Source organism: Pelmatolapia mariae, linkage group LG4 (assembly GCF_036321145.2).
Source record: "Pelmatolapia mariae isolate MD_Pm_ZW linkage group LG4, Pm_UMD_F_2, whole genome shotgun sequence".
In the NCBI taxonomy this organism is placed as follows: domain Eukaryota; kingdom Metazoa; phylum Chordata; class Actinopteri; order Cichliformes; family Cichlidae; genus Pelmatolapia; species Pelmatolapia mariae.
Window position 1 is genome coordinate 20,245,786 of NC_086230.1, and position 25,946 is coordinate 20,271,731.

General features: G+C 42.4%; 1 protein-coding gene across 1 annotated transcript; it reads right to left on the minus strand.

Moving 5' to 3' along the window:
• Window positions 1-1,283: 1,283 nt before the first annotated feature.
• On the minus strand, window positions 1,284-19,748 carry gpr139 (G protein-coupled receptor 139). Its single transcript, XM_063470636.1, has 2 exons — window positions 19,547-19,748; window positions 1,284-2,293 (listed from the first exon to the last, which is right to left on the minus strand). The coding sequence occupies exons 1-2, from the start codon at window positions 19,689-19,691 to the stop codon at window positions 1,284-1,286; spliced, it is 1,155 nt and encodes a 384-aa protein (XP_063326706.1). The 5' UTR covers window positions 19,692-19,748.
• Between the last annotated feature and the right edge of the window lie 6,198 nt (window positions 19,749-25,946).

Genomic DNA, 25,946 nt, shown 5'->3' on the forward strand with positions numbered 1-25,946 from the left:
CAGCAGCAGAAAGAGCAGAGCAGAGCTGTGTCACCTTGGGCTTGAGACCAAATTCACTGCTGCATCACGGGAGCAAAAAAACAAAAAAACTTTGGATGGAGGGCAAAAAAACCCCCAAACAAACAAATGGAGCAGCTTTTTCTGTCCTCTCTATCTTCCTCTCTTTCTCAGTCTCTTACAAAGATAAAGGGTTAAAGAGATGTTCAGCTACATTCATTATATTCTTCCGGTTAATGGCTAACAGTAAGTCACCGAGGACCATTAATAGTTAAAGAGGACTATCTACTTACAGCAGAAATTTCCTCATCCTAATACTGGAGAAGGGATTACTACATAAAATGACACCTTGGCACCACACCAACTCCAAGTCATATTTTTTTTTATCTTCTTTTTTTTTTTTTTGCAAAGCTACAATAACAGTCATATCTACCATCACATAAATAGTTTACCAACAATAAGCAGAGTGCCTATTCAGCCTACAACAGTCTGCGAGCTTGGACGTTGGATGACTCGATCTTCCACAGCGAGTGCCGACTTGGAGGTGACCTGCACTGCTAGGGTGAACTCAGCACACGCAAGGGAAAGTCAGGGGAGGGCTGCTCGTTTTATGAAAGCCCTACTTAACATGCCGTTGAGACTCTTCTGCGTGTTAAACTGGAAATGACAGCACTGTTTTACATTGCTTGAGAAAGAGCGTGAGGACCATGGGGCAGTGGGCACACTGTCAGTGGCTCTGCCTGAGTGAATCACCCCTCGAGGTGAGATGTTTAGTGCCCACACTCTTACTGGAACTTTGCCTTTTGGAAATGACTCCCAGCAGCAAAAGACACAGCTGTTCAAAGCTCTTCATCGGCAGCGTGCAGCAGGGCCCGCAGTAACTTTGACGCCCCACAGAGGACTTGTTTTTATAGTTTTGACAGTTTATATGTTACAAATGGTGGCTCATACTGAGTGCTAGATGGTGGTGATGTCTTTTTATCAGTCTACAGCCATCAGTTACTTACAGTAGATTTATTTTTTTTGCATGAAGGAAACCATCAACACCTATTCAGTGCTGGTCGCTGCTTTGTGAATACTTTTTTGAACATCAGAAGCCTTGCTGGTTGTTTTTCCACCTTGCTTTGCTCAAAGGTAGTTGAACCGTTTGCTCGCTAGGTGTTTTGACATTTTCAAGCCTTAAAAGATACAGGCAAAGCTGGTCACCATCGAGACAAGCCTGAATACACCCGCTGCCCCACCCCTCCAGTGATTGAGGGTAGGGGAAGCAACTCGTGGCTAAGAGCTCAAGAGGAAATGCAGATGGGCTTCCCATTTTTGTCATACTGGTACACCAGCATCTTGATGCAGTGGGAGTTGGCTGGTGAGATCCAGGGACTGCTTGTGATAGAGAAGTTGTGGCTGGCGTAGAATGGCGGCGGCTGCTTCCGGCAGTGGACCAAGGCTCGCAGCACATTGGCCGCCATGCTCCGGAAACGCTTGCTGATGAAGCAGTAGAGGAAGAAGTTGATCCCGGTGTTGAGCAGCGCTAGCATGTTTGCCAGATCCGTGAGTACGTGGAGCAGACGGCTGGCAGTTTGTGATGCCGGGGGAGACGAGTAGAAGTGGTAGAGGATCACGAGGGTGCGCGGTGCCCACAGAACAGCAAAAATGGAGGTGATCGCGAGGAGGATGGCGGTGGTCTTGCCGGTTGAATAACCACGCAGACGGAAACAGCTACGGCGTCTGCGCAGCTTACGCACAATGACGGCGTTAAGGGAGAAGAAGACCATGCAGGGTAAGAGGTACACGGTGGCACAGTGGGCCCACACAAGGACGTGCTGGGCCACCGTTCTTTTGTCGCCCTCTTCTCCTCCTCCTCCTTCTCTTCCGCCCCCTCCTCGATCACTACTACCCAGTCCAGGAAGGCTGTGCCAAAACTCAGGCCACCAGTAGTAGGGAGCTGCAGAGAGCAAGCATCCAACGTAGACGGCGAATATCACTCTGCGTGTGCGGGCTGGGTAGGAGACCGTGTGGTAGCGCAATGGGTGACAAACAGCGATGTAACGATCAATGGTAAGAGGCACGGTGATCCAGATGGAGGTGTGGATGGAGGAAAACTCCAGCACCTGAACTGCGTTATTTAATGACGGAGGCAGCGGCGCTGCCAAAATAAAATCCTCCAATATAAAGTCAACAAAAACAATGAGGAACAGAACGAGGATGTCGGCGGCGGCCAGAGCCAGGAGATAATTGTAGGAGGACTTCTGACGACGCAGCACCAGCTGGGACAGGATTACCACGGTCAGGATGTTAGCTAGGAGGAGGAGGAAGGGGGATGCGGACAGGTGATTGAAAGAAGATAGAGGAAACAGGGAAATGATGAGGAAGGAAAAAGTATGATGAGATCGGGAAAAGGTATGGGCATGGGTTAGGGCAGGGGAGGAAACAGAGAAATTGAGTGTTAGTGAGCAGATAATTGAAAGCGCTAGCAATAAACAAGACAGCAACAGAGAGGGAGCTGATAACAATAGAGAAACTGCAGACAGGTAGGTGCTAACACAAGCTCAACACAAAAAGCAGACACCAAAATTAGGAGGCTAGAAAATTTAAACTGAGCAAAAAAGAAAAAAAGTCTTTCAGCACATCAACAGCACCGCCTAAAAGCAGGTGTAAAAGCATGCTGAGTGAACTCTGTGCCCTGTGACATTTTCTTGCAGTTTCAGTCCACAGTATATGAAAATATTCAATTCTGTCATTATTCCCAGACAGTATTTTCCATGTTCAAACAGCTCCTATTCTATAAACCTTCTCTGGTTTATTGATCCCCTTCATCTACACCTGCTGTGTGATTCCAGCAGCACCTGCCTGTGCCTTTGGCCAAATTGTTATCTGCAATAAAGAGCGAAGCCACAACAAAAACAGGAGGGCAGCGTGCAGCATCGCAGCCTTGGCAATTTGCTGAGTTCACTACTATGTGCCATCCTGCTGCCGGCAATTTCGGTCCTAAAACAAAGCGCAAGGGCACCCCATCTCTCCATTTGCCTCTCTTTTCGATTTTTATTCCATGTGCCCAACAAGCTCCATAATAACTTCTCATCCAGCCTGCCAAGTTTCTCTCCCAACTGATTTATTACGCATTTGTTTTACAGGTAAATACCCAAGATGGAGTGTAAAAAGGCCTGAATGTGATTTAGCTCACAACTGCATTTAGTCTGACTGCTGTGCATCTGAGAGGCACCAGCACAGCTTTCTGGCTCTCACGTGGACCTGCACATCCCATTTCTCCAATCACTGCAAATTGCACATTGCTCCCAAGATAGTCCCATCACGTCAGCAAGGTTTATAGGCCTCACTCAAACCCTTCCCAAACTTAGAGGGCACAGCACACAAAATGCATGCTTGGCTTACACTGTAATATGAATGAAGGTAAAGACTGAGACAAAGACTAAAATCAGTGAAATGAATCATCACCGTTGCTGGTACGTTTTAAAATTGAAAACATTTCATCATGGTTGATAAAAACATGAGCCCCCGAGTGCGAGGAAGGAGGGTACTTAATTTGACAGTTCAGTACACATCGTTTAATTGATTAACTGCTCATTCCTGTTTGTCTAATAAAAACTAATTGGGGACCTATGCTTCCACTTATTTTTTGTTACTTCTGTGAGGCGGCCTCCATGTGCTGGTGTAGTGGGTGCAGTGCTTAGCCTCAAAGGTATTGATCAAAGCTGAATTTAAATGAGACCTTCTGGGATGCTACGTGTTTATCTGACATGGTCCCTGGGTCTTGGAGGAAGAATTTTGAGTGTTCTTGGATCCTTTTGTTTCGGGCATAATTCATACTCAGATTTTATCCTGTGTTAGGCTGTGTGTGTTGTTTATATCTGTATTTTATGTCTTACTAACAAAAAACCTGCCCTATGGATGGTTTTTGCCAGGCCTGTGGAACTTTTTCACGTCATTCATATATGAAAACACACATCATGTTGTTCTTTTTATCGTCACTATATCACTCTATATAGTCAGATGGAAAAATCAGCTATTTGTAAATACCAAAGAATGAATAATCTTTACAAGCTATATCTTCACTGTATAAGAAAAAGCAATTACAATGACAGGCTCTATTAGCATTACTGTTTGATAAACATTTATTTACAGATATGAATGAGAACACATGACACTTGACTAAAAATTGCTTAGCAAATTGTACAACATACATGTAATGTACAGTGGCTTGCAAAAGTATTCGGCCCCCTTGAACTTTTCCACATTTTGTCACATTACAGCCACAAACATGAATCAATTTTATTGGAATTCCACGTGAAAGACCAATACAAAGTGGTGTACACGTGAGAAGTGGAACGAAAATCATACATGATTCCAAACATTTTTTACAAACAAATAACTGAAAAGTGGGGTGTGCGTAATTATTCAGCCCCCTGAGTCAATACTTTGTAGAACCACCTTTTGCTGCAATTACAGCTACCAGTCTTTTAGGGTATGTCTCTACAAGCTTTGCACATCTAGAGACTGAAATTCTTGCCCATTCTTCTTTGCAAAACTGCTCCAGCTCAGTCAGATTAGATGGACAGCGTTTGTGAACAGCAGTTTTCAGATCTTGCCACAGATTCTCGATTGGATTTAGACACCAGACAGGTCAGGGATAAAGTTATTGAGAAATTTAAAGCAGGCTTAGGCTACAAAACGATTTCCCAAGCCTTGAACATCCCACGGAGCACTGTTCAAGCGATCATTCAGAAATGGAAGGAGTATGGCACAACTGTAAACCTACCAAGACAAGACCGTCCACCTAAACTCACAGGCCGAACAAGGAGAGCGCTGATCAGAAATGCAGCCAAGAGGCCCATGGTGACTCCGGACGAGCTGCAGAGACCTACAGCTCAGGTGGGGGAATCTGTCCATAGGACAACTATTAGTCGTGCACTGCACAAAGTTGGCCTTTATGGAAGAGTGGCAAGAAGAAAGCCATTGTTAACAGAAAACCATAAGAAGTCCCGTTTGCAGTTTGCCACAAGCCATGTGGGGGACACAGCAAACATGTGGAAGAAGGTGCTCTGGTCAGATGAGACCGAAATGGAACTTTTTGGCCAAAATGCAAAACGCTATGTGTGGCGGAAAACTAACATTGCATATCACTCTGAACACACCATCCCCACTGTCAAATATGGTGGTGGCAGCATCATGCTCTGGGGGTGCTTCTCTTCAGCAGGGACAGGGAAGCTGGCCAGAGTTGATGGGAAGATGGATGGAGCCAAATACAGGGCAATCTTGGAAGGAAACCTCTTGGAGTCTGCAAAAGACTTGAGACTGGGGCGGAGGTTCACCTTCCAGCAGGACAACGACCCTAAACATAAAGCCAGGGCAACAATGGAGTGTTTAAAACAAAACATATCGATGTGTTAGGATGGCCCAGTGAAAGTCCAGATCTAAATCCAATCGAGAATCTGTGGCAAGATCTGAAAACTGCTGTTCACAAACGCTGTCCATCTAATCTGACTGAGCTGGAGCTGTTTTGCAAAGAAGAATGGGCAAGAATTTCAGTCTCTAGATGTGCAAAGCTGGTAGAGACATACCCTAAAAGACTGGCAGCTGTAATTGTAGCAAAAGGTGATTCTACAAAGTATTGACTCAGGGGGGTGAATAATTACGCACACCCCACTTTTCAGTTATTTATTTGTAAAAAATGTTTGGAATCATGTATGATTTTCGTTCCACTTCTCACGTGTACACCACTTTGTATTGGTCTTTCACGTGGAATTCCAATAAAATTGATTCATGTTTGTGGCTGTAATGTGACAAAATGTGGAAAAGTTCAAGGGGGCCGAATACTTTTGCAAGCCACTGTAGATGTAATGGCACAGCTCATTTTGAGATCAGCTACTACACGTAATCATATGTCTATAATTAATCTCTTCATCCTGGTATTCTATGGCAAATGCCAATGGGGCAGTGAGTACAGGGCCCTCAGGCCACTCTCATGTAGTCGGTTTCTGATTGCTTGGTTAGCCTACTGGTGTGGTGGGAGACACAGCAAACCTTCTGGCAATGGCATGTATTGATGTGCCGTCCTGGTGGAGTTGGACTACCTGCATAAGCTCTGTAGGGACCAGGTATCGCCTCATGCTACCAGCAGTGACACTAACCTTAGCCAAATGCAAAACTATTGAAAAAACAGTCAGAAAAGATGACAAGGGGAAAAAATGGGAGTGGCCTCCGCTTGTAAGACTATTTGTGTTTTTTCATTCCTGTTGCTTCATTGTTGCCCCTCTACTGCACCTGTTGGTAATTTCATTAGCACCAACGCATCTGAAACTAATCCACTCTGCTAGTTGACTGACTAGGCAGATATTACAGAAGTGTACCTTAAATTTTTTTGAGCAGTGTATTTCACCATCGACAGCCTATTATGACACTGACGAATAGTGCCACAGATTAGATACAGGACTGGGAGGAGATCCCCCTAGGACCCAACCCATCATCACCTCAGAGACATGCCCAGATGTTGTGCATATACATAGATGGGTGGCTAATCTAACCCTCATAGGGATGAGGATTATGACTTTCACTGCTATGCCTGTGTTTTTAATAGACTACACAATGTATGTCAGTAAAACATTTTAGCTTGAATACTTTGTTCATCACGATACAATGTGAGCTTTAGGTTTTCTCTTGCTTTTTCTTTCAGGCACCAAATAGTGTAATTCCTTGTGATCTGTAAACTTGCTTCAACAAATCTGACTTAAACTCAATGCAAAACAAATTTGTGATATTCTTGAGGTCTTCTCAACCGGCTGAATGCATTTCTCTTGAAATATTTACTGTTTATTTCTAAGGCATTTTTCAGTATTAGTTTGCTAACAGTCATCTTCTGCTTGCTTAATTGGTGCATTGCTACCTGTGGATTTTGTTGTTGTTGTTTTTTTAAATACACCAGTGCCACCAATTACACACTAGAAGAATAGATTGCAACCATCAGTAGGGCTGCTTATCAACTAAATGGGTTTCTAAGTGAAAAATGGACTTTCTCCTAAAAACTGTGCTGCATAATGCTCAGGATACCTTTAATGGACTCTGGCTATCAACTTTCATAACCAAGGTTATTTATCTTCCTGAAACGCTGATGCTGACATTTTGAAAATAAACGTTATTTTTCCCTGAAAGCGATGATCCGTGAATTCTGTTTGCTACCACTTTATTTGAAGGGGTGTCACCCTGAGCCATGGGATGAGTCTTTTTTGATGTTTATGGTCGATGTCAGTGAGTGTTTTTAGGTCATTTATGTTATTTTAAACTAATACCAAAATGGTTTGAGACATCAGTGTTATGATAACATGACATTACCAAAGATTAGGTTACTGTACAACTGGGGTTTCATGCTTTGCTCAACCTGCACCGCTGTAGCTGAGGTCAAAGAAAACATTCAAGACACTTCAGATGAAGTCTTACCTTCTGTTCTGATAATATTCAGTGAAGGCAGCCATTTATTTAATGCATTTGAACCTTTTTTTTCCTCATAGGAACGTAAGTGCAGTGTGAAATTCAGAGACACGTTTTGAGTCACTTGTTTCCAGTTTATCCAGAGATTTCTATTTCATGCTCTATTAGTTCAATAACCTAACTAACGATAAAATACACAACACAACATTGCATTTGTGCTTTGCTGTTGCTGCATAACCCTCTTTAAGTCAAACCTGCCGGAGACGCATGAACATTACACTTTACACGACAGCTTCACAGACATCAAAGCACTCAGTGGCAGTCACTGTCCACACAGTGTGTGTGTGTGTGTGTGTTCTGTGATCCTTGTACCTCCCTCTGCAGTAATAGATCTGGGATTGGATTAAATATGGCAGCTTGAAGTCTGGTACATCACACTTCACAGCCTCTGCCACTGTCAACTGATTAGAAATTACAAAGCCAGCTCTGGATAACGACTAAAGATGTGCAGAGGATGTGCAGCAGACGACACAAACGTACATACAAATACATGTGCAGCTCCACAAATGTGCATAAAAAACACACAGATCATTAGGGAAGCACCAATTCATTAGCAATCTATCAATAACCACAAATGAGACGTCAAAGCTGCTCACAACACCCAACAACTTAACACATATCAGTCACATCACAATTGCACAGCTCACTAACCTCTCCACAGCTGAGTCGCTTTCATCTTAAATCTTGTCTGACTGTGTCATCGATTCTTTGGGTTTAAAGCTGCTTGTTGTTGTTTTTGATTTTAATATTGGTAGATCAGTCCAGATTACACAAGTCAAATCAAACAATAAGAGATGTGGTACTTAATCGTTTGCGCTATGAGGTTTATATTAACCCCAAATGAGAGACAGTATAGCGATTTTGTGTCATGTGAAGGTGTTTAAATCTTTTCCCTTTGATTTGACAAACCTTTAATAACAAAAAAAAAAACCCTTGATTTTCTTTTTATTTGACTGTTGGCAGTTGATTTGGGTAATGGAAGTCAAGTTTGGTTGGTTGCGCCCAGTTACTGAGCACAGTGTCGTTGCTGTTTGCAGGACATTAAGTCAAAGTCAGTGCACTGATTTTTAGACCAAAAAAACATTTGGATCTTGGTAATCGGCTAACTGAGTTACTGTCTGAAGGAAAAATGTCATGTCCTTCTTCTGGTTTCTTAAACGTATGGCTTTGTTATATTTTTTTGTCATTCATAGCATTTTGAATACATGTGGGTTGGGATCATTAATCAGATAAATTTTACTTTAGGTTAACAAGCCAACAATGCTCGGAGATGTCACTGGGGTCATACTGACATAAAAGTATACTTAGTGACGCCATGATTTTATTTATATGTAGGCTAATTGCTTTTTGTTTTGCTTCCTTACTCAGTGTAACATTGTCTTTTGTACTTGTCTAGTACATGACTCTTAAGTACTTTTACTTTATTATTACGGTCATCACATCATCTTTTTTCCAACTCAGAAATGGCTTTATTTGGATGAGAGGACATTAGTAATCTGCATCCATAACAGTATGAGGACTCAAAATTTCATTCACTGGTCTGTACTATACAGCAAGCTATATCACTGGTCAGATAATTTATTTAAAATGCTTCAGAAATCACTAAAATCACAAACATGGTCAACAGGTCCAGTTTAGTTACCCATACCTCAACTGACAACAGCTAACGGCTTAAGATGACCGCATTGGTAGCACTGTTAACCATCGCTGTGAGTCCATCGCTATTACAGTGGTGCTGAGGGCTTGCCAGACAGTATTTTCCTTAGCAATAGGCCTCATGACTCAGACAAAACCTCCATATCTGAGCTGATATAGGAATTGAAAAAATGGGAATTGGAAGCAAAGAAATCACTGAGTTGTTTTCAAAGTTTTTTTTTCAAGCTATATAATCTGGTAATTTCTGAGCTTTTGCGCTAATACAGTATCATTCAAATTACGAAAAAAAAATCCACTCCTGCCTTCAACCTACCACTACTGCGAGGTTACAAAAATTGAGAGGTGCATGACCTGGCAAAACAACACTGAAGTCTGGCTTGTGCTCTTGTGCTGCCATTCGTGAAGGTGACAACAGTGTGAATAATGAACTCTTTAGTCACAGCCCCCTGTCACTCCAAACAGCCACACCTGTAGTAATGTATAATGTTAATCCTGCAATTTAACCAGACAGCAGCTGGTGAGTGTTTTTAGACTAGTCAGTGTGTTCCATGCAAACTATGGGGAACAACAGGAATCTGCTACCGAGCAAAGCAATCACAAGGATGTTTTCATGAAGCAGTCAAGGAATGCACGTTTTTTTCCTTAGCGACTGGTGGTTGCCAGGGAGTCACTGACCAATCTGTAGACCTGTGTAACTGGGGCTTAAGCAATCCATTTCCTGGGGACTGTCATCAGTCACTGGGAAATGATTGGTCTTTTTTTCCCCCCTGATGCTACCAGACCTAGGGGGAATGTGGACTGGCAGCAAGCGGCACACAGGCAAGAGAGCACTGCGTAGCCAATTATAAAAAACTGTGGATTAATAGAAAGGACACCGAAGTTAGCGTCTTGCTCATTTATTTCTGGGCTACCATTCATTCACTCAACCTATACACACAGTACAAGTCACATTAAACCAAGCATTCTTCAAATAGTTACAGAATGCAAACTTTCAAAAGCAAAAAACGCAATAATTCAAAATAATTTTACTTATTCAAATACGCATAACTTAAAGAAAACACAAAACACGGCTAAAGGATAACTTAGAGCATAACTCAAATAGCTCATTTAATGTTCACACAACATTCCCACAACATTTGCGCCATATACGCCATTACTCTTGAACCTATTGTTACCAGAGCGTAAATACAACATGGCGGCAGACAACTGCGAATGCCATGCTCATCAAATCACAGGCTTTCCCCTTAACTCATGTACTCCCTACTGTCTGGTTAACATTAGAACAAACTCTACAACACATTTTCTGAATTTGCAGATTGCTTCTATCACTTGATGGGTATTTTAGGGTATTATACAGGTATTTTGGTAAACATAGTTTCTATTCTACATGTTTGGGGAACATGAACAGCGTTTTGGATCACTGAAAACTGAGTTTTCGAGAGAATTCCTGCCATGGTAATAATATACATGCGTTTATATGTGAATTGGGAAAACTGAGATTTTGTTCTGCAATGTCTAAAGTGTTCATCTCTTTTTCTGACGTCACACTGTGTGCCATGCTATTGTTTGCAGCTTTCGATTGGCAGATATTTCTTCGCAGTTTGGGTTCTATTTTTCTCTTGACAGTACTTGAGATTTTATTTTGGGGGTTTGTGTTGATGAAGATATTGTAAATAAACTCAAAAAGTCCCCATTTGAAAAAATATGTGCATTTCACTTTATTATTTTGATTTTGGATTTTCTTTTATTATTGTAGAGTCTCACAAAATAAATCCCTTAAGCCCCAAGCCTACCTGATCTCCTGCTTTTTGCCCCCGTATCAGGGGGCGTTGGGGCTTAAGAGGTTAAGGCAACTTTTGTGATTTGACCCTATATAAATAGACAGTGTTGGGGAGTAACAGAATACATGTACCAGTGTTACGTATTTAATATACAAAACATAACTAACGATACTCTGTTACATTTAAAATAATTAGAATACAGTTACTTTGTTGAAATAAATGGATTACACAGCGGTCTTTTCCTGTTTCATATGTCAGGCTATGCCCTCTCTAATTTTGGTAATTCCACACCGGTGGAAACTAATACGAGGCTTTAATGTAAGCGTCCTGTTGGTGGCATCAGTTACACAATGGACCCAGAGCCAGCACAAATTCCGACACCACTTCACATTTAAAGAAGAAAGGAATGGGCAAAATCTGACCGTGCAATGCAAACTCTGTTTGCCTGCAACTAAGCTGCTCTCAGCGTCAAAATACTCCACTTCAACCTAAAGAAACATCTGGAAGTAAGTTCTTTTTAAAAACTAATGTTAGCCTACTGCAGCTACCTTGTTTTAGTTGTGGTAGCTACCTGGGTTATGTGCCACTTCAGTATCTTCGATGTACTATTGCTGTGTGATTTATTACTATTACTGAAAGATACTCGTCACCGATCTAACATTGTTAGCTGGCGTTAGCTGGAGTTAATTCATAGACTGCAGACTGTTAGACTTGATGGATAGCATTAACAACCTGCTAGCTGCAGATAATCATGTGCACTTCTGAAAGCAGACAGAAAGAAAACATATTACTGATACAGAATTAGTTTTCTATACGAGATCGCTGCAAAAAGTGCAGCCTTACCTAATGTCCACCCTACTGTTACTCATTTTATATTGAGACTTAAAAATCTAGTTGGTATTGGTATGGCGAGTAAGCTTCAGTAATAGTAATAAATCACACAGCAATAGTACATTCATGTAGTTGTAAAAAGCGTGACAATATATTAAGTAATCCAAAGTATTCAGAATACTTTACTCACATTAAGTAACTTAACGGAATACGTTACAAGTATTCTGTAATCTGTAGTGGAATAGATTTTAAAAGTAACCTTCCCAACACTGTAAATAGATTTGAATAGAATAGAATAGTGGGGTTAGGTCAGTGGTTCCCAAACTTTTTTTGCTAGGCTCCCCTTTGTTTTACAAGGAAAATGTTCGCGCCCCCCGCCCCCTTCTCGCGCGTGCACGCGCACACGCACACGCACAAACACATCCTCCAACCACACACACCCATATTTTGCTCCATTGCGGTTTATTTCACACCTTAAACATTTAGTAAACAATTAAGCAAATACAAGTAATCTGCAATAAATTACAGGTAGTAATAAAATAAACTACTAACTCTGTTACGCTACGTCCGCACCTACACGGTACTTTTGAAAACGCAGCTGTTTCGTCCACACGTTAAAGGGCGTTTCGAATCACCGAAAACGGAGATTTTTTTAAACTCCTTTTTTGCGTTTACGTGTGGACGAGGAATACAGAGTTCGTCACGCAATGTCAAAGGTATGTGCCTTTTTTCACGTCATGCTGTGCGCCACGTTATTGTTTACATGAGATGAATTGCAGAATGGCAGATAGAGACAAAATACTGTTAATCTGACTATCTGCAGTTTTTACAGGCTTACATACACACGCAGTTACTGTCCCTCCATTTACAAAGGCAGAGGCATCACGGTGTGATTATTTTATGTGTAGTTGTTTTTTTTTCATGTGTAATAATATTCAACATTGCTATCAATACATTTTTCAAAAAATGCCTCTCTGAGCAAAATGGGTTTAAAAACATAAACAACTGTGGGATACTGTTTGTCCGTGATTTGAACAGCCCAGCGCATGCTCCCGACACACGGAAAACCAATTCTGCAGGGGAGACCTACCTTGGCACTTGTGCAGGTGAAACCAAAGGGAAGATATGCTTCACCATATTTTCTAGTCTTTGACTTAGAATGAAGTTGGTTTGGAAACATATTCAGCGATGCTTCATCTCCTGCTTTGCGTTTCTGTGGGCGCCCCGTGCTAGCAGTGTCCAAGCGTTTTGTTCCCCCCCATTTTCATTCCGCGCCCCCCCTGCAATGGCTCTGTGCCCCCCCTAGGGGGCGGGCCCCACACTTTGGGAAGGTCTGGGTTAGGTTAAGTGTGAATATGAGTGTCATTGGTTGTCTGTCTGTGATAAGGATAAGTGGAAGAGAATGGATGGATGAATTAGTTTGTCTTATTACTGCGTTTTTAGGGGAAAAGTTTATTGCTAACTTTGTGCTGTCTTCCAGATGGAGATCCATTACAAATTAAACACATAATGGACGTCACCTTCAATCCGTTGCCTCACGTTCTCTATTGTACCTCTGCCCATCCGTTTTCCTCTCTGTGTACATACTGCTGAACAGAGGGGGAGTGACATAAAATGGAAACAGTGAGATGTTGACTGTCACAGGCTGGGCATTATTCTGTTTGGGCTCCCCAGCGAGGCAGGGCACTCTACAAACAAACAAAGGGGATCTGTTGAGAGCTTGACATTTCCATTTAGCCTGAGCCACCCTGCACTGGGTTGCCTATTCATTTCAATTGACTCCTGCTCTTTCTGTCGTCTCTGGAGCGGGGGTAGATCTGCTCGGCATTCAGGTGGTATGGGGTGGCACATGCGGGGCTCGTCTCAGCAGGAACAGGGGAAGCCGAGGTGCAGAGAGGTACACCGTGCACGCACAGAAAGGCACATGCGACAGAAAAACATTCACCGTCCTTTCCTTTTTTTTTTTCTTTGTGGGAGAAAAAAATAAGCTTCTCCAGCCGAGAAGAGATTAGAATAACCTGTTGGACGGATAATCGGCTGTTCTGTGTCTGTCTACTTTTGATTGTGTGTGTTTGCACGGGTGACTACTTTGTTGATCTGTGTGCCTTTATGCATGTCTCAGCTCCCCCCGCTGCGCCCCTAATATAACGAGGGACAGGACCATTGACGTTATTTAGCAGGAAAAGGGAAGGCAGAGTGTGCTCCCTGAGGTGTGTAACGAGGCTGACTCATCCCACCACTAAAGGGACGTGTTCAGGCGGGCTGTCGACAAATGACACAGCACAGTTTAACCCCTCACAACAGCAAGTATAACATAGAGACATAGAGAGACTGACATGTTCTTGCACAACTGTCATCAAGTTTTCTCACGGGCCCCATGTAAAGCAGAAACAATATTGTAAAAAGGAAATTGTGATCTAAAAAAAGAGAAGCATTGCATCATTGCAATTAGGGATTTTTTCTCCCCTTTATAATCTTGGAGGAAATCGAGGTTAAGCTTTAGTGGCTTTTCCGAAGGCTAATAAGCATAGGGTAAAGTGTGATCTGAGGAAGGTGGCAGGTGAGTGAGCAGGGACAGAGACAAACAGACAGACAGAGAGGTATCGAGGACGGGCGGCAGGAGGAAAGGAAGCGAGGCGAGAGACGGAGAGTGGGTGAATATCAAAAGCTTGCTTCAAAGGTCACGGCACTTTGTTCCTGATGACCAGCATTTCCCTTTTGTCTATCTCTAAGTGTCAGACCGGACATGAAGGGTGGCGATTCCTTAATTTCTCCAAACCAAAAAACAGTGAAAAGCACTACAAAGCAATGAAAAGCACACAGGGAAGATAAAAAATGATGGTTTCGCAGAGGATTTTTTCTTTTTTTACAAAAGCATTCATTTGCATTCAGTATGGGATTTAAATGCAGTGACAGTCAACCTGATTCCTGACGTGTGAGGTGAGTGTTAACAGAGGATTTCAGAAGAAGCCCAAAGGAGAAATAAATTCAATAACATAAAGCTAAAAATGAGAAAAATCAGAGAAGGGGAGACGGAGATGTGTACTGAAACTGAATATTTAAGTTTAATGGGCATATTAAGAGAAAATAAGCCCTCTCCCTATGTGCTGCTAATGATATTGATGCGACTGCAGTGCTTTCCTGCCTTTTTACCTTAACAGCCATTCATTTTACAGACAGGCCACAGTGAGTCAAGGTTTGGGCACGACTGTCCTCACATCAAGGCTAAGGCTGCCGCCGGTGATGAGGTGCAGGTATTGTGCACTGCATGACAAAGACCTGCTATTAATGTTTTAAGGATTAGTAAACTAAATCAGCAATTGTAATGTACGCCTAAGGAAAATGTAGCACGTGTGATTGAGTGTGATGTGTGAAAAGAAAGAAAAGGAGCACATTTGATAATAGATGTGAGGAGGGAAGAAGGGGAAACAGATAGAAGATCAGGAGTGTTAAGCATTAAAAGTGATCTAATTAGCCATAGATTTATATGTTACTACTGTCCAAAGAATCCAAACGACTTACACACGACTTACACATATTGAGTTTGCTGTATTCTCTGCAGCCGTGACAGCATTTTGCTGCCTACTGGTCAAATAAAGTCAGTTCTGTCACTGCACATCTCTGATTTATTGCCTCAAGCAACACCTCCCTCCTCTCTAGCCTCCTCTGTTTTCCCGCGCCATCTCTGGCCCATCTCTCCCATGACAAGCTCTCTCTCTCTCTCTCTCTCTCCCCCTATCTTTCTCTGCTTTCTTAAATCAGTACTTGAAATCTGCTAATGCTTCAGGATATGCCCCACCCATTATCAAAAAACATCTTTAGAGTGATTGGATTTTTATCAACAAGTTACCAACCCACTACAGACGTCCCGTTGCTGGTGCAGATTGACAGATCAATAGCTCAAACTGAAAATCGATGGGGGTCCATCTCTTCATTATCCTAAACAGCGGCTGACACCGGCACCTTACACTGCAACATGGAGGCAGGGGTTGTTAGTGCTGAACCTTCCCAACCTTTCCCCCCCTGGGTAGATGCAAGAGTGTGAGTGGGAGGAGACACCTGAACACACTCACACTTGTGAGAGGCAGTATAACTGTGAGAAGCGGTGAGGTACCATGCAGAAATGTGAGCACACATATGTTTGTGCACAGGGGGTCAGGGAGGAATCCCATGGGAGCTTTACAGCAAGCGACTGAAAACAACACGTGATTCTCTTTTCCCACAATGTTGAAAGTAAAGCATCAAAAAGAGCATCATTTTCTGGTCTCCCACTGAAACGGCTGAAGTGCTTTTTCTTTTTACTGAGATAACAGTCTCAGTGTTCCCAAGGTCAAAAATGTGCTACATTCTTTGACAGTGTGCAGACTTGGAGTTGAATTGGTCTACCAGAACATTTATTCAGCTACTGAACATCACAACCATTTTAAGATGCTTTACTCAAGCGTGCAAAGGAGACCTGCTGTGCTAATTTCCAACTCTATATTTTTAAGTGGCATGGCACAAGTCGCAATTCAGAATAATCTTTACGTGTCTTGCGCAGACCCTTAGTTCTTATGCTGACTTTCTTCTAATTCCTTCTTACTGTAGGATTCATGCTTCAGCAGGAAATCTATGGCATAGCTCCATGGTAACTGCAAACCTCTCTGAAACCTTATACTGTAACCTATGGCATAACCTGATGAGCACCTTCCTAGAATTGTAACAGGCCAATCACAACCGCTGTTGTGATTGGCCTGTTCAGTACCGTTGACTCCTCCTGTGCATTTACTTCTTCACTGCAGTTTTTTTTTTAATGTATCCGTTAGAGAATAACAATCACCATCTCTATATAAGAATAATAATCTAATAACAATATAATATAATTAGTATATTAATAGTACTAATAGTACTACTATTACAGATACTGATATCAATAATGGTATCAGCAATACTGTCCCTGTATTTACTTGGTATCTGCTCGATACCAAAACTTGCACAGCACTGCCACTTACATAGGTTACATCGTAGGCTCTGCACCGATTCGTCGGAGAAGTCTAAATCAGGCCTAATTGGCTACCAAAATATTTGAAAACCAAGAACACTTACTGTTACATAGGTACGCAGATGCTGTGCTGTGTTGTAGACTGTCTTGTATGGAGTATAATGGGCCGATGTGTAGAATAGCTTTATCTCAACGGGGACAGTGTATCATGAGTTTACTGTATTGTGCGTTACCCCATCTTTCAAGCCCAAACACTGTGCTTGTTTTGGTAAAATTATCTTTTACGACTAATGAAATGAAGTTTTAATTGTTAATTATTGGAGGCAATAGAGTTTAATTTAATCTCCTTAGCGGCTTTGTGCCCTGCTGCATTATCTCGGGGTGCAGGCATTTCATTAACGGGTTTTGCGTGTTTAATTCGGATGCAAAAGTCTTCAGGCGAACGCAAAATGGCTTCTGTTTGCAGAAAGGGCTGATGAATCACCAGGGGAAGTAGGATTTAAAATGTGTAGGTACAGGTCAGTAAACAGCTCCATAAACAACAAATTGTGTTTGAGAAATGTTGGACTGTGCTGGCCCAGACATTAGGGGGACCCTCTCTCGAGGACCCACTTGTCACACAGCATTGTTCATTAGCTGATGGCTTCCCACTCCACAATTTGTGTCTCACCGGCGAACGCTCTGAGACATGCTGTACTTCACCTCTGTAATTCCATCATGTCAAAGGAAGAGCCAGAGAAACTACGCCTTCATTGTACTGCTTGCTATGCCACCACACGTCTGCTCTGTCTCAAGCAGTGTGCTGTAGTGAGTGGAGAACGAAAGAGAGCGGGTTAGCGATTAATTAAAAATGTGGCAATTCGTTTCAGCTCTGTCGTCTGTAGCACCCCGAGTCGGGGCTCAGAGGTGCTACTTCAGCCAGCTCGGCTGTTATTAATCTCTCCCTCTCTATTAGTGCTCTGATCTTTCTCTCCTAACTCCACTTTTCTTCTTCTTCTGGGTGTCCGCATCTTCCATTTTTTTGACTCGCTCCCAATTCATCTGCTTTTTGTTCCGCATTTTTAATTCATCATTTCACTATAGGTCACAGTAATCTTTTCCGGCCGCTCCACTTGCGTAATCCCTTTTCTTATCGCCTTCTTCCCGCCTTGCTGTGACCCCTGTCTGCCCGCCGCACTGCAGGTCAAAGTCTGTCTGCACGGATGCGATGCTGCCTCGCTAAAACCTCATTTCAGTTAACTAATGAATCACTGGCTGACGATCAAATTAACAGCCTCCTTTCCTTCCTATGTGTCTAATATGTGTGGTTCTGCGGGTCATGCTGCTACTACTCACACATGCTGCGCTCATGAAACATTCATGATTCAGCTTGAGTGGAACGAGCTGTGTCATAATGATTGAATAAGTCGAACCTGCTGCCGCAAAGTATCAGCCCGCTGCACTCAACTCAGCCATTAATTCAGACGACTATTGTAGGATTGCCTTACACTCTCAGGTTATTGTTACTCAGTGATTAAACAACCAGCTTCAATCCAATTTGTAAAGACGACTCAGCAGCAGAATCAAATACAATTTCGGGAGAAAACGACAGCTAAGTAAATTGCTTGCTCTGCCATCCAGGGGAAACAATTAAGCGAGGTTTGATCAGAAAGAACGACTTTTACTTTTACAAGACAGCAAATCTCTGGAGCGACTGCAGTCTTGGCACGCGAGAGCTTTTCACTTTGCAATGCAGATCTGTTTTGAACCAGCACAGCTTAGCTTGTTGATAACATCTCACTCCCAATCTTTATCAAGGAAAGAGGTTCGGCGTTAAAGAAGATGTGTTAATCGCGAAGATTAGCATGAATAAGGCATCAGAAGTCAGTGCTGCTGTTCACCAAAGTGAGTCCACGTCATGTCAGAACTCCCAATAAATCAGATCATAAAATTGAGGTTAATTAGTGTAACCTCTGAATTATGTTTTACGCTCTTTAATCACAGATTGAGTTCAGTTTTTGGGTAAAAGCAGACAGTCCACTGGGTCTTCACCTAATCTCTTATTAGGCTTCAGCACTTTTCCTCTTTCATCTGACCTCCAGGTTTTCTGTCTGTGTCTCTGGCTGTCTCTGTTACACACACACACACCTCACTTTGCCTCCCTGTGTGAGACTAGGTCAGTGCTCATAGATCACGCATTGGGATGGAGACAGTAAATGGGTCTGACAGTGTCTGTGAATGGACTAATCATTCAATGGTATAGACACGAGAAGGGAGTGTCATTAATTCAGGTCATAGAGAAGAGACATGTAACACACACATACAACCTCATCCCAGAGGTCAACCCATGAGTCCCACAATTTGTCATGCAAACATACATATGCCAGCTCCAGATTAATAAAGAAAGATGTCATCTCTTAGTTTGAGATCAAATGTCTGGGAAATATTGGAAGAGAGTAATTTCACTTATCAGTATGTCCCTCCCTATTATCCCTGAATCTTTCCAAGTAAGAGGCAAATACATAAGAAACTCCAAATGGACACAAGCACAGACACATACATACTTAGTGCATGTGCACACACAAGTGTTGGCCACAAGGTCAGGCTGATGAATCAACAGTATGTGAGCATTAAGTGACACTCGGGAGCAGCTGTGCACGACACACTCACTTAGTCCTGCAGGTAAGTGCACAACAAATCAAGATGCAACACTGCACGCCACCAAAGCCAGACTGTCATCAAAAAATGTGAGCAAATTAACACAGAATAAGGCATGCAGGTGTGCAGACACAAAGAATGCACTCATGTGCACGTCTCTTACCTGGTAGGCCAAGACAGAGCAGGACACTATAGTAGATGACGGGTAGTGGTCCGAGAGGGCATCCCTGGGCTGCCTCAGAGGGATTCTGCCCCGTGCTCCAGGTGCTCCCGTTTGGGGAAAAAACAGGGAAGTGGCTGTGCTCCATGGCCTCTTCCTGGTCCTCTTCCTCAGCTGAGCTCAGTGTCAAGAAGCGTGCTGGCCACAAGATCGAACCGCCTGGAAGCCGGTTTTGGGGAGAGGGTGCTCTGTCCTTGGGTGCCAATCAGCATGAGTGTGTGTACGCGTGCGTTTGGCAAGACCGCAAGGTTGAGTGAGTGAGTGAGTGAGAAGGAGGGAGGAATGGGAAGAGATGGAGGAGAGCGAGATAGGCAGCAGACGGGGGAGATGCGAGGGATGATATGTGTTAGTAGGTGACGGAAAAAGGAAGGTGGCGAGAGGAGCTGAGAGGGAGGCGTGAAGAGGTGAGTGTGAAGGTAGAAGTGGAGAGGGGAGGATGCTGCCTGAGTGTGTGAGCGAGGGGAATGAGAGCGAGTCGGGAGCGCAGCGGGGAGGAGGAGAGAGGGAGGGCAAAGAAGAGGGAAAGAGAAAGGGCAGAAAGAGAGGGAGGGAGAGACGGAGAGTGGAGGCAGCAAGCGGGATGAGGATGAGGGGAGGTGGAAGGATGCTTAAGGAGAGAAATAGGGGTTTGAGGGCAGAGAACATAAAGAGATCATAAAACTGATGGGGAGCCAGATGTGACAGACGAGAAAAGATAAATGGGGGGTTAAGTCAACTGTGGAAAAGGACATAGTGCATTTGCCCTTGTCATTGTGTTTGTTTTCTGTCAGTGTGTCTCTTCATTGCTTGGTGGCTTTCTGCAAACATTTGATTGCATATCGAGTTAGGGGACAGATCACAAGATGGGTCCATTAGTCTTTAAAATGTCTTTACATTCACAAGCCAATTTGCACATCCTGAATGTCACACAGAGTATAATTACATATGACCAGACTTGTGTGTGCATGTAGGTGTGTGTGTGTGTGTGGTGGGAAATGGGGGTTGGGATTGGCTGCACAGTCTAATTCTAATGCAGTGTGAACAGTTTGAATCTCCAGCTAAAATGTGCTAATGAACTCTAGGCTGACACTTAAAAACTCAAGTATTCCACCTTAAGACAGATTCCAATTTCTGGTTCATCAGTTGGTGTGACAGCAGGTCTGCAGCTGCCTGTTATTTTCATTTTCTATTAATCTGTCAGTTATTACAAATGATCCTCTGGTTGTTTGGTGTGTAAAATGATGTGTTTATTCCTCAGACTTCTCAGATATAGTAGACTGTTTTCTCCATCCCACTGATTGTGATGTAGCTGAAACTCTTTGCTACAGTATTAGAGATGTGTTGGACCATTTAATAAATTGCTCTTGAGTTTCAGAAAGAGAGCAGTAATGAGTAATTTCATGTAAGCTGTTCTAGGCTTAAAAAAAAGAAGAAAAAAAAAGAAACCACTGTAACGACCTGTAACTATTTTTCAAATGTTGCCATGCATGGTCACTAAAGAGGAGCCTTTGAAATACTGAGATTAAAAAGACATGGGGATTGTTGTGCTTTGTTTTCGACACATCAAATTTGTCAGAGTTGAGAATTTCAGGAGGTTAAAAAACTGGTTTGTTAGTTTAGCCTCTGATCTGCCACGCTGAAAAGGCAGAAGTAATTTTCTAAGTTATTATCAATAGTTGTTGGAGTTTTTCTAATTGCACCAGTACAAAAACCTTTTTTCTTTAAAGTGTCTCTCTTTTCCATTCAGTCTGCATTCTGCCGTTCTGCAACCGTTATTGATTACGTTTTATTCAGGTGGAAATTTTAAACAATAGCCTCGAGCTTAGGAACGCTAAAGTTCTTCGTTTAATAAAAGAAGAAGAAGAAAAAAAGACTCACAATGACCCATAATCATTCTAATGGAACAGAAAGGAGAAAACAAACAGCTCTTTAGATTCAGTGAACAATATCAGCAAATATATATTTAATTTTTTCTTCTATCAACACTTGTTAACAGAAAGCCCAGTGACTATTTTTTTTTTACTTTAATTTTAACATGTATTGTAGCCATTTACGGTACATTTTTATGATAGATTTATTTGCAGACTGAGATTTTGCATGCAAAATTCACTCATCAGTTGTGTCTTGCTAGTAGCAGCTTTGACCCTACTTTGCCTTTAGGACTGCTTTAAATCTTCATAACATCGATTCAGCAAGGTGCTGGAATCATTCCTCAGGGATTTTAGTCCATGTTCACATGATAGGTTCACACAGTTGCTGCAGATTTGTCAGGACCACATCCACCACATCCCAAAAGGTGCTTTGTTGGATTGAGATCTTGTGACTGTGGAGCTCATTTGAATACAGTGTCGTCATCATTGTGTTCAAGAAACGTGAAATTTGAGATCATTGGGGCTTATTACATGGTATGCTCTGTTGGTGGGAGTAGCCATAAGAAGATGGGTGTAGTGTGGTCATAAAGGGATGGACATGGTCAGCAACAATACTCAGGTAGGCTGTGGGGTTTAAATGATTCCCATTTGGTACTAAGAGGCCCAAAGTGCACCAAGAAAACATCCCCAACACCATTACACCACCAGCAAAATGAACTGTTGATAAACAGCAGGATGGGTCCATTATTTCATGCTGTTTCTGCCACATACAGCAGAAATGAAGACTAATCAGACCAGGCAACATTTTCCAATCTTCTGTTGTCCAGTTTTGTTCAGCCCGTGCGATCTGTAGCCTCAGTTTCCTGTTCTTAGCTGACAGGAGTGACACCCTGTGTGGTCATCTGCTGCTGTAGCTGATCAGCTAAGGTGTGCTCTTCTGCACACCTTAGTTAAAATGAGTGGTTATTTGAGCCGCTGTTGGGTTCCTTGAACGGTATAATCATTCTCCTCTGACCTGTGACATAAACAAAGCATTTTTTACCCTGAGAACTGCGGCTCACCAGATATGTTCTCTTTCGCTGACTATTCTCTGTAAACCCAAGAGATGGCTGTGTGAGAAAATCCCAGTAGATCAGCAGTTTCTGTCTGGCAACAACAAGCGTGCTACATTCAAAGTCATTTAAATCACCTTTTTCCACCTTTGTGATGCTCACTTTGAACTTCAGCAGAACATGATTGAGAGAATATGATTAGCTTTCAAGTAAAGCAGCCTAACACTTTATTCCAATATCACAACAAAGTGCTCCTCCAAAATGAGGATGCATTTGAATTAACACCTCTGTAAAGCAGCTTGAACAAAAACTAAACATTCTAACTTTTATTAGACTGGGTTGTGACTCCTTATGAATAAGGGAACAGCTGAGAGAAGTCGCTTTTTTATTAGTTTTATCCAGATGTTCCTAATAAACTGCCAACTGAGTGCAAGCAGAAGATTTACAATTACACCTGAGGGTCTTTTTTTCCCTCAGATCTCACCACCCACTGCTATATCTATAATTTCTGTGTCATTTGCCACGTTATTTCTCAGTGCATGAACCATACAAAACGTGAGCTATGAGATGGTGTCAGTGTAGCGATTACATAGCATACAGATGCATACGTATTATGATTACACTACAGGCTTTTTTAGGCTTTCAAGAGAACCTACACGTGCAGAAAGCAGGCATCAAAAAGGTTTTGGCATGATTACAGTGAAACATCAAGTCCATTTAGGGAGCTGTCAGTTGTGCCTCTGCTCTTTCTGCCCATCTTCAGCTCAATCTGGGCCTACGCTGCCTCTTTCTCAGTTCTGAAGCCAGAGAGCCACATCCTGCTCATCTCTGCTGTCTGAGCAATATACTTTAGATCATTTATAAAGTAGGACATGCGTCTGTGATAAGAAGGTGAGGGCAGATTAGATTACACAGTCTCACACAAAGAAAGAGAAGAAGAGAGAGATTTTTGTGGCAGAAAATGAACCACTTGTCGAAGGGAAGGAATCATAGCATCATCTTTATACCCGCTTGGAGCTTCATTTATGGCATTATGAGCATTTTCTACCCAGATGGGCACTAGTGTAAAGAAAAGCAAGAATTGAGCGCTAAACTGTCCAGTAATGGCTCACTCGTATTTGCTGAAAGCCACTTGAAAAGTGGAACAAAGGTGAGCGAGAGTAGAAGAGAAAGGAAAGGAATAATCATGTGCTTTTAATTATTTTCTGCAACACGTGAACAAATGAGCTGCAGGGGATGCAGGGAGGGGAGCTCCACGATTGAGTGTTAAATAAAATATAGCCAGATGACGTGAATTAATCACAGAGAGATGTGGGGGGAAACGGAAGATATCCTTCAAGAGTAGGTAGCATAGCTGTGAAAAACCCCCACAGGGTTAGAGCTGGCCTGCTTTCCAGTACTTAATACAACATCATCATTGGTCCTTGTCACACAAACTCGATTACATGTAATCTTGTGGTGCTTTGATCCAGGCGGGATTGTGTTGTGCATGTGGGTTGTTGTTTGCAGTTAGATTTAATATAGGACATCAGATACTGTCCTGTGTGCGTGTGAGGGTATTTTTTGATGTGTAATGCAGTGATATTTTTCAAAACCAAACCAGGACAGACGACGGCTGTTATACATGTTAGTTATGGAACGCGGTTGAACTTCAGCCCGACCCCATTATGCCCTGCGCTGATGCACGTGGATGAGTTCAGTGGTAGGATAGGTTTGTGCAGGTCGTTACAGGGCACGTGTGTTATTAACTCATTACATCATCATTACACGCAGTGTTTCAGGACCCCATGCTGCCAGGTCATCACTGAAACGAGCACCGGATGCACAAAAAAACAAACGAAGGTTGTTGCTAAAAAAAATGGTTGGTGATTTGTGTTCAGTGCAAACACCACAGAAATAAAAATGCTAATTCAAGTGCTGTGGTGATGTTAACAGCTATCTTATTTGTTTTATTCTTTGCAACAAGCCGAAATTTTCAGAAAAGGTGCCAATGAGTGCTTAAAGAGTGTCTACTGGTTTATAAATAGCGTGAGGCCAGGCCAGTTCAGGTGTGCCTTTTGGTTTTCTGTTAACAATACATGAAATACCAGATACTTAAATGTGCAAATGCAAAGAAAGTATTGTGCAGCATTATTGGCATTTGATCGCTTTTTCTGTGGAGCATCTGTCATCTGCTGTGAGAAGCTGGCTAATGTTAAGTACAGTGCCAAACAAGCTAAGAAAGCATCCCTACAGAGACAGTTTTGTCCTACTTCAAAAGAGCACCAGCTCTGAACCAGAAGCTCTAAGACTGTTTGTACTGTGTGTCTCATAGTGATATGCTGACATACACTATATGGTGTATAAATGGTGAATAAGACCAGTCATCTAGCCATAGGAACAAGCTTCCATACCATTGCAAATATTTAAGGAAGAATATGTAATTTGTTGTGCTCATCTCAGGTTGCATTTATCTAATTTTAAGATCTAGATATTTTTCATTATGTCCTGATATGTAAACACTTAGAAATGACAGAGGGTGTACTTTCCTTTTACCATGACTGTACATTATACAGACAAAAGTATTGGGCCACGCCATTTAATATTTGAATTCAGGTGTTTTCAGTCCCGTTATGTGTGTAAAATCATGCACCTAGCCGTGCAGTCTGCTTTTATAAACGTGTGTGAAAGAAGGGGTCGTTCTAAGACCTCACTGAATTTGAAGGTGATACTGAAATGAGATGCTACCTTTTCATCAAGTCAGTTTGTTTAATTTCTTCCCTGCAGGTATTCCACCATCAGTGGTAAGTGGTATTATTGCAAAGTGGAAATGTTTAAGAGTCCCAGCAACTCCGCCACAAAGTGCCTGATCACATAAAGTTACAGAGCGGGGTCGTGCAGTTCGTATACGTCACAAGCCATCGACTGACTCTATAACAGAGCTCCAAACCTCCTCTGACATTAACATCAGCACAAAATCTGAGCATGAGGAGCTTCATGGCATTGGTTCCTATGGCTGAGCAGCTCCTGTAGCTGTAATGTGTAGGTGTCCCAATGCTTTTTTCTGAATATCACCCATCTACAGCTGTTTGTATAATACGTATGTATAAATGACATTAAAAATAATAATTTGCCATCTTGGGCTAAATGGATATATTCAAGGCTACATGCAGACTTTGTGAGGCTAAACTTTAATTTATCCAGTGCTAAATCTGCATGCTATTGTACCCCATGCTTATTAGCAGGCACTGCTTAAGGTTAAAATCTGACATGTATGGTTGGACAGACTGAAAGAAAAGTCTGAGGATCGATAAATTCAGAAGCATCCCTTCTCTGGTCTAATGAAGTGACGAGGGAGGAGATCCAGGTTTTAGTGTTACTTTTTTAATATTGTAAACAACCATGCTTTGTAACCAGGTTTGAGCAGCAGGTGTAAACATGTCTGGGGAAGCCTATTTAGAA